General features: G+C 39.3%; 1 protein-coding gene across 1 annotated transcript; it reads right to left on the bottom strand.

The window, feature by feature from the left end:
- Positions 1 to 2,967: 2,967 nt before the first annotated feature.
- On the bottom strand, positions 2,968 to 9,057 carry LOC103518104. Its single transcript, XM_026829989.1, has 5 exons — positions 8,876 to 9,057; positions 4,548 to 4,714; positions 4,079 to 4,263; positions 3,563 to 3,681; positions 2,968 to 3,201 (listed from the first exon to the last, which is right to left on the bottom strand). The coding sequence occupies exons 2-5, from the start codon at positions 4,655 to 4,657 to the stop codon at positions 2,983 to 2,985; spliced, it is 633 nt and encodes a 210-aa protein (XP_026685790.1). The 5' UTR covers positions 4,658 to 4,714; positions 8,876 to 9,057; the 3' UTR covers positions 2,968 to 2,982.
- Between the last annotated feature and the right edge of the window lie 895 nt (positions 9,058 to 9,952).

Below are 9,952 nucleotides of genomic sequence, written 5' to 3'. Positions count from 1 at the left end.
TCTAGGGTCTACATCAAATCGACTCACCTCTGAATCTAGGGTCTACATCAAATCGACTCACCTCTGAATCTAGGGTCTTGTTGAGCACGTAATCTCGCATACTGTTCCGGTGTCATGCAGGTGCATTGGGGTTCTCGGGACCGGTTGGGAGAGGCTGGGGTCGAGAGGGGTTTACGTTTGGTCTTGATCTTGTTACTTTTGCTAGGCGGATCGAGTTTGAGGGAGTAAGACGAAGAAGCTTTGCGCGAAAATTTGAAAGACGGTGACTGTGGGAAAGACAGAAATGAAACGAAAGTTAATAAAGGTAACGCGTATTTTCCTGTCCCATTTGTGTCAATCGTGGGAAACAGGAAAATGGAACATGGCCCTGCCATTGTACGGATCGAGTTTGAGGGAGTAAGACGAAGAAGCTTTGCGCGAAAATTTGAAAGACGGTGACTGTGGGAAAGACAGAAATGAAACGAAAGATAATAAAGGTAACGCGTGTTTTCCTGTCCCATTTGTGTTAATCGTGGGAAATGGGAAAATGGACCATGGCCCTGCCATTGTATTCTCCGGATTCGAAGTCTACCGTGCTAACCACTACAATCTACATGACTACACTTCTGAGGTTGGCATCATTATATAATTTTAATTTCAAATTTCATTTTAACATACGAATTTTATTATTTATACTGTTGGCTAAAACTAAAAAAAAGGTCCCACATTATTCTAGCAATTTGAAAAGGCTTCATGAGTTAATGTCATTTATAATAATTTCGACTTTAATATTTTTAAAAATAATTAATAAACATAAAATGATGATAATAATATTCCAAGTAGTCTTCTCTCATCACATCGTGTTCCCCAGAGGCTCTGAATATGTCAGTGCTTCGGTGGGGTTAAGTAGTTCGGTTTGTTTGATTTACTGTGAGAATATGATCAAGAACCGTGTAGAAATTTATACTGGGTGAATAATCACGAATAAATTAAAATATTATGATGATAATATTGATAAAAGTCCCAGAAGTTCAGTTGCTAAAGCATTGGATTTATTACCGAGGGAACTGGGGTTCGAATACCAGAAACTCCAATTTTGAGACAGATAAAGTCACAGAAATGTCATGCTCAAACTAATTATTTTTATGATGATGCTATGATAAATAAATCAAGTGCATATTACACCTTGCGTATTATGATAATTTATTGCAATATTAAACTGTTGCACTGTTGAGTGTTAAGTAAGAATACTCAGCTTGTTCCCCATCAGGTCGGGAGGGGCGTCTCGTCACCAACTTATGTTTCGGCTGCTCCCAAAGTGCATCTGAGGAGGAATCGGTATTGGTAAAAGTAGGGCCTAAAGGTCAGACACTCACTATCAGGTGGACCTGACAGGTACACCTGATCAGTTCACCATCAGTTCACCTGGTCACGTATACTGGGCACTTGATGAGCACACACACTATCAGGTAGACCTGACAGGTACAGTTGAAAAGGTCTGTTTGTTAGGTCTACCTGATGAGCACACACAATATCAGGTGTACCTGTCATCAGGTCTATCTGAGAGTGAGTGGCTGGCCTAAGTCGCGGAAACAGAGATTTTAAATTGCTCCATACATTTGTAGATTGGTAGAAGCTTAACCCATCCTTTAGGGCTGTCCAGCCCCTACACCTAAGCCTCAGATTGGGCTTTTTAAGTATGGGGTTAAGCTGTTTCCTAGCTAAGCTCTAAGATCCGAGCGATCTTCAGAAGCTCTTTAGTTAGGTTATGGACATCTTGCTGAGGGTTAGCCAACCCTACAGTAAGTCTCCATATTGTGAGGGAGTTACATTCGAAGATGACATGAGTAGCCGTCCATACATAAAAAGTAAACCATAATATTAGTATGATTGTATCATAACAGTATCATATTATGATACTTAATGATATTGAAATGGTTGCGTATACGAGTATGAAGTTTGAAGTGTGCGGAGTTCTTTCTGGAATTGGGGCCAAATAACGTCTTTTGTGGGAATCCCACAATGTCCCATTCCATGTGAAGTTACAAATTATTATTATTATTATTATTATTATTATTTACTCTTTACAGATCTCACAATAATATAGCTACGGAAATACTAGGATATGGATGGTATGAGCTTGGGAAAATATTGAGGGCATTGTTGAACTTTCAGAGGTAAAGTACATCTTGTTCGCCTTATCGAGGTCGGCTTTTTTTCATCAGCTTCTCAATCAGCCCTTGGGTGATTGCTGTTTGGCTGACATTGAGTTTTGGCAACAAAATTCATGCCCATCGCACTCAATCTTTGCTATTTCTTTAGCAAGGGAAATTTCAGGCTGGTATACTTCCTGTTTAAAGCTCCCCAACCAGACTTGCGTAAAATAGGTACATAACATAATAGTAAAAAAAAAAAAAAAAAAAAAACAAACTTTTGAACCCAAATTTTTTCAAGATTTCCCTTGTTTTTTCAGTTTGAAGTTTCTTTCACAGTCAAAAATCCACAATCAAATCGACCCACCTCTGAATTTGAGGGTCTACATCAAATCGACCCACCATCTGAATCTAGGGTCTGACATCAAAGATCGACCCACCTCTGAACTTAGGTCTAACATCAAATCGACCCACCTTCTGAATCTTCAGGGTTACGATGCAAATCGACTCACCCTCCTGAACATCTAGGGGTCTACACAAGAATCGGACTCACCTCGAATCTAAGGAAAAAAAAAAAAAAAAAAAAAAAAAAAAAAAAAAAAACGATACTCTTGAACTCAAATATTCTCGATAGTTTTACAAACTTGATTTTTTAGGACATTTTCAAGATTTCCCTTGTTTTTCAGTTGAAGTTTTTCACAGTCAAAATCCACATCAAATCGACCCACCTCTGAATTTAGGGTCTACATCAAATCGACCCACCTCTGAATCTAGGGTCTACATCAAATCGACCCACCTCTGAATCTAGGGTCTACATCAAATCGACTCACCTCTGAATCTAGGGTCTACATCAAATCGACTCACCTCTGAATCTAGGGTCTTGTTGAGCACGTAATCTCGCATACTGTTCCGGTGTCATGCAGGTGCATTGGGGTTCTCGGGACCGGTTGGGAGAGGCTGGGGTCGAGAGGGGTTTACGTTTGGTCTTGATCTTGTTACTTTTGCTAGGCGGATCGAGTTTGAGGGAGTAAGACGAAGAAGCTTTGCGCGAAAATTTGAAAGACGGTGACTGTGGGAAAGACAGAAATGAAACGAAAGATAATAAAGGTAACGCGTGTTTTCCTGTCCCATTTGTGTTAATCGTGGGAAATGGGAAAATGGACCATGGCCCTGCCATTGTATCATTCCCCCATTTGCGTTTCTTGTCAGCCTCTCTATCAGCCCTAGCTAGGGTGATTGTTTTGGACTGGGCTGACTTTTGATTTTGGCTACAAAATTTTTACTAGTGGATTCCGTCTGCACTCAACCTTTGCTGTTTCTTTACCAACGGAAAGAAATTGATTGAAAATTAATACTAAAAATTAAAGAAATTTATTTCGGAGTAAACTACGAGTGAACTTGAACAATATATAAAATGTAATTGTACTTACGCAACACTCTCTGAACTGTCTAGCATCGATAGGAGAGGTGAAATTCAAGCCCCATGTATCGTTTGTATTGGGATCTTTCCAGTAGACAAAACACTCTGAAGCTTGTCCAATGCGGGTGCCTGTAAGAAAATCACAGAGGAAACAGTTAACTCAACTGACAACAGTTTATGTCAGTAAGGAAGACGTGAACTCAATTAAAAACATGGAACACCAAAGCAAAACACTCTGAAGCTTGTCCAATGCGGGTGCCTGTAAGAAAATCACAGAGGAAACAGTTAACTCAACTGACAACAGTTTATGTCAGAGAGGAAGAAGTGAACTCAATTAAAAACATGGAACACCAAACACCTTAGTAGTCATACAGTGACTTTCAAACCTCTATTAAAAGTATGGTAAGTGTACTACTTACCTGCCTACCATTACATTGAAATGGGGGTCTTTTCTGACCAAATTCTTCTCCTTCAAACATTGCTGTGTCTCTTATGTTCAGCAATGTTTTTATCGGAGTTTACTTACCAGGTTGGACAAGCTTAACGTCCAGGATCTTATCCACTTGACTGTTGTACGCTGTGATGAGGAAGATACAGTTGGGAGCATCCTGAATACAAGTGATGTTGACGGGGACCAAATCTTCCGAAACCTGTTGCCATTTGACGCTCCCCGCCCCACTGGCGGAAACGTGAAACACTTCAGCCCATAGCCTGGGGATGAAAAAGAAAGTCATGAACATGAAATAAAAGAAATCAATAAGAATAAACAATCATGAGCTATAAATTGATAGTAAAATCATTACTAGAGATTTTTTATTATTATTATTTATCCGTTCCGAGAACGAACATTATCCGTTTAGAACAAAATCCGCCTCGGGCGGGAATCGAACCCGTGGCCCAGCGCTTTTAAGGCAGACGCGCTATCAACCAAGCTAACTAGGCTGGCTCTATCAGGTGAAACACAGAACATGTATAAAGGTAACACTGATATTTACCTCAACAAATGGCCATCTCGTCGTTTGGAGGTTTGCCAAGGGGAATCCTCATAGCGGTAGGCTTTCCGCATGAGGGGAGCACAGGAGCAGGCACTCAGCTTGTTCCCCATCAGGTCGGGAGGGGCGTCTCGTCACCAACTTATGTTTCGGCTGCTCCCAAAGTGCATCTGAGGAGGAATCAGTATTGGTAAAAGTAGGGCCACTAGCTATTCAAGTCCTAAGGTCAGACACTCACTATCAGGTGGACCTGACAGGTACACCTGATCAGTTCACCTGGTCACGTATACTTGACACCTGATGAGCACACACACTATCAGGTAGACCTGACAGGTACAGTTGAAAAGGTCTGTTTGTTAGGTCTACCTGATGAGCACACACAATATCAGGTGTACCTGTCATCAGGAGAGTGAGTGGCTGGCCTAAGTCGCGGAAACAGAGATTTTAAATTGCTCCATACATTTGTAGATTCGTAGAAGCTAAACCCATCCTTTGGGGCTGTCCAGCCCCTACACCTAAGCCTCAGTTTGGGCTTTTTGTGTATGGGGTTAAGCTGTTTCCTAGCTAAGCTCGAAGATCCGAGCGATCTTCAGAAGCTCTTTAGTTAGGTTTTGACCATGGACATCTTGCTGAGGGTTAGCCTTCGATCCTGATTAGGCCATTTAATGAGGTTAGGGAACGCAACTAGCACTGCGGCAATCAGATTGGTTAGTGGATGTGCCAAATTTCTAAATGGTGAATTCACAGAAAAAGAAGGGGTGAGAGAAAAAAGTGTTTTTAGTGGATGTGCCAAAATGTGATGAAGAATAGAAGGAGAGAGAGAGAGGAGGAGGAGGAGGAGAAGGAGAAGAAGAAGAAGAAGAAGAAGAAGAAGAAGAAGAAGAAAAAGTTATAGCGAAATCCTTTTTGTCTGGCAATGACCTCTGGTCGTTTGAAAGTGGCCACAGGTCGCCACGCACTCAATAGTCCTTACCTATAAGGCTCAGTGCACCGTAACATTCAATCAACTTTTACCCCGCCGGGACTCGAACCCAGGACTTCCGGAGTGCAATGTGTGAGGCCAAGGAGGTAGCTGACACAAACTTTTCTTAAGATTTTTAGCTGATTTTTCTTTTGCCCTTGGTTGCTATTTTCTATACTATTCTAGAGCAAAACCGGATGAAAAAATGGCCTTATAAGCTTATTCCTGCGTTCCACCTAACCACGTTCCACCTCGAATACACTACGAGATATAGCCCTTTATAAGTTTTATGACTTTACTCTTGAACCACAGCTTCTCAAATATCGAACTCTCTGGATTAGAGCAAAACCGGATGAAAAAATGGCCTTATAAGCTTATTCCTGCGTTCCACCTAACCACGTTCCACCTCGAATACACTACGAGATAAAGCCCTTTATAAGTTTTATGACTTTACTCTTGAACCACAGCTTCTCAAATATCGAACTCTCTGGACTACAAGTCAATCGTACTACCACTACTGATCTACTGAGGCTTGAGTTTTTATCCCCAACCTAACTTAATGCTCATACCAACACCAAAGTTCAAAAGTCATGAGACATAACTTCTCGAACAAGCGTGTTCACATATCTACCCCACCTTCTTGTGTCTGAACTCGTATATTAGAAAGCTTTATGCATAGGTACCTATGTATATTGTATAAATGTATATGACATATCTACCCCACCTTCTTGTGTCTGAACTCGTATATTAGAAAGCTTTATGCATAGGTACCTATGTATATTGTATAAATGTATATGGTTACATAGGTATCTATATTCTAGAGGAAGCAAAAGCTTAGCCACGCCAAGAAAAATGCAGAGCGTGTTAAAGAAACTTAAATAATCTCGTCAAATCCGTAATCACATGCTTTCAGCTGAATGAGTAGCGAAATATAAAGCTGTAAACTACATCGACATGAGTTTCCGTGAATGAAAAAAGCCGTGTCGGTTTTCCTTTCATGTTCATGCTGACCGCCCCACACGCCAAGTTCATTATATAATAAGCTTTATTTACATTAGCAAATTACTAAATGTTTTTTGATCTATGTGAAGGCGCATCAGACAACTATCAGAGCCTAAAACTATTTAAAATAATAATAATAAAATATTGTGAGGGAGTTACATTCGAAGATGACATGAGTAGCCGTCCATACATAAAAAGTAAACCATAATATTAGTATGATTGTATCATAATTTGTATCATAACAGTATCATTTGTATCATAACAGTATCAGATACTTAATGATATTGAAATGGTTGCGTATACGAGTATGAAGTTTGAAGTGTGCGGCGTTCTTTCTGGAATTGGGGCCAAATAACGTCTTTTGTGGGAATCCCACAATGTCCTATTCCATGTGAAGTTGCACTAGTCTTATTGCTAATTGCTCCATGCTCACAATATTGTCATGCACAACTTTTAACAAAGTATAGCTACAACCAGAAAAAAATATAGCACTATGGCTCCAGAATTTACTGAACGGAAACAATATCAATAGATCCCTGTTTATTCAAAGTAGATATTTAATTGTCCTTGTGAGACCAAGTGCACCTCACCTTCCAAGCACGGAGTCTAAAAACATTGAATTTGCCAGGAATCGAACCCGGGACCTGCAGTGCCTGTGTGGAAGGCTAGTGTGATACCCTCAGTCATTTGATCCTTTGATAAATTCTGACATCCGCCATATTTTGATAAATAATAACATCCAAATATGTGAAAATGGCACATCCACTAATTTGCATTGAAACAAGAGTGTGAAATCTGTTCCCTGGGAAATTTTCAAAATCCAAGATTCTATTTTCCCTTTTTTGCCCTTCAGCCGCTCCTCCTCTACCCTCTTCCCTCCCCACCCTTATGATTTCTGACCCCTTGTAGCAGGAGCTATGACCCTATAATAATAGGTTGGACAGATAATGTTACTTAAATGGGGAAATGATTGAAAGTATTAGTTCCCTTTGCAGGAAATTTCGAGACCACTTGAATAGACAGTTTGATTTGAGATTTGTTAGTTTGTCAAAGTGGTTAGGGCTGGGAAGACCCTGCCTGGTAAGCACCTCTGAATTTTTGCTATTACTCTTTTCACTTTGGTAATGCCACCACTGGGTCTCTACTCGATCAAAATAGCTACTCGGTTGTCCTCACGAGGCGAGGTGCACCCTGTATTCCGAGTACAGAGCTAAAAAAACTTCGATTCTGTCTGTAATCGAACCCAGGACCTCCTTCAAATTACACATTTCATTTTCAAAAGCTGCACATACATAATTCATTTTGATTGATGTAGAAAGAGCCTGTTCTAAGCCACATTTAAGTTCTAATTAATAAATCTTCAAAAAATGCATTAATCGTTCTAATGTTTCACCGTAAATAATTACTTCAATACATGGATCCTTGGTTTTCATTCAAATAAACAATAGAATTCAGTGCGGAAAGAACAATAACTGACATTTTTATTAATTTTGTTTTCTCTTTAATTGACAAGCAAACTTGTCTCAACACTCATATAAATTTTCGAATATTTAATTGTTAATTATTTCTCACTCACTCCTCACCTAATGCTGATCATGCTTCTTACTTGCTGCTTCAAGATTCCTTGATGCCTCTCTCCCATTTACGTCAGCATTATTAACCCTTTGATATTGGGCGGAAATATACGGTCGACTCGAAAAATAAATCGTTGACGAACGAGAAACAGGCAAGTTTTAAATTAGAACGAAGAACGATGGAAATATAAAATTGAAGAAGAGATAGCCTAAAGAAAAATCTAAATTGATGAAAGAAAAAAATCTTCAAAATGAGATCAATAAAGAGGAAACTGGCGGAAATATACGGTCGACTCGAAAAATAAATCGTTGACGAACGAGAAACAGGCAAGTTTTAAATTAGAACGAAGAACGATGGAAATATGATGAAATTGAAGAAGAGATAGCCTAAAGAAAAATCTAAATTGATGAAGAAAGAAAAAAATCTTCAAAATGAGATCAATAAAGAGGAAACTGATGTCTAGGTGCAATGGAAGACTCACAAATTGTTTGTTTTGTCGCAAGAGGGTTAAGTCGATACTTGTGTTTTTCAAAACGATGCTAAAAGCATTAAAATGTAACGAGATTTATCCAGTTTTTTGTGAGAAGACAATATTGGGTAAAAAAAGAAAGGAAAATTTAATTATTCATGATATAATGAGAGTTTCAGCTCCGTTGTTTACATATACCAGCATCCAGCACTCAGCGTTGGGAGTTGTCCCTACGTATGAGTCCTATATGACCACATAAAGATACTTACATCGAATCAAGCAATACACAAAACAAGAAAAATTAAAAATAAAGGATTTTCCTACCTGCTCATGGGTTGAGCTGTTGCGAGAATTGAAGAACTTGGCCTGCTGAGCAGAGCTGGTATTTGCTCCCATATCTGAGAACAAAAAAGAACTTTTCTCACTGGAAAAAAAGGGAAAAAATAAATGAAATGAAAATTTCAACACAGAAAGCACGTTTGAAATTTTCTTCACTGCTCACAGACTGAAATGTTGTCAACTAACAAGTAAAGCAGTCGATTTTTCAATTTTCCGCTGGTAGCGCTTTTCCTTACGCATGTCTATTTCGCCAAAGAACTCCTCCCTTACACCAACCTTTTTTTTTCGTTATTTTTTTTCCAAGTTTTCACTACTAAAATTTATGTATACGTTTTATCCTCTTTCGTCCTGGGACTCCTGAGAGTTTTCCTGGAAATCTGTGCTGTACATTTTCATCCTGTAGATATCTGCATCAAGCTCTCATCTATCTTCTCTCGGACACTCCCAGATAATAGAACGACTTGCTTAAAACAAGGATATGGTTCCCTTTTGGTTAAATTTGATTTTTTTTCTCCTGTGCCCTACATATGAGAACTTAGGTAGGTTCAACCTTAGATTCCCATTTTTGGTGTATAGAGTAAACCTCTCTCTCCTGATTCAAAATTGCTGGATCCCATTTGGAACTCGAAGCCTAGAACGACCACTATGGTAACTCTGAAATATCAATGCTCTCCTGCTTCTCAGTGGGACTCGAAATTGTCCCTGTCGGGGGAATAAACGAAAATCCCTGTGCAGTCAGAAGACACAAAACAATATCTACAATACCTCCATAGGGTCCTTTTTTTAGGGCCTCGTTGGTTTTTTTTTTTTTTTTTTTTTTTTTTTTTTTTTTCAGGGTGAGTTCTGCAGTTCATGAACTAGTAATTCATTAGGTGTGGTTCAATTCACAACGTGAAAGTACACCCTTGCTTTTCTATTTAGTAATTTTATAACAAAAATCCGAGTTTTTCTTATCGAATATTCGTACTGCTCTCTCTTCTTCCCTTTCTTCCTCACAGCATGGTCTCTTCCTGCACGTCTCTCCCTTCCTCCTTTTATCAATTTCTCTTTCTCTGCATGTCC

The sequence above is a fragment of the Diaphorina citri genome, unplaced genomic scaffold (genome assembly GCF_000475195.1).
Source record: "Diaphorina citri unplaced genomic scaffold, Diaci psyllid genome assembly version 1.1 scaffold2073, whole genome shotgun sequence".
Classification (NCBI taxonomy): domain Eukaryota; kingdom Metazoa; phylum Arthropoda; class Insecta; order Hemiptera; family Psyllidae; genus Diaphorina; species Diaphorina citri.
Note: the sequence above shows the minus strand (reverse complement) of the source record. Positions and strands in the feature narration are given on the sequence as shown.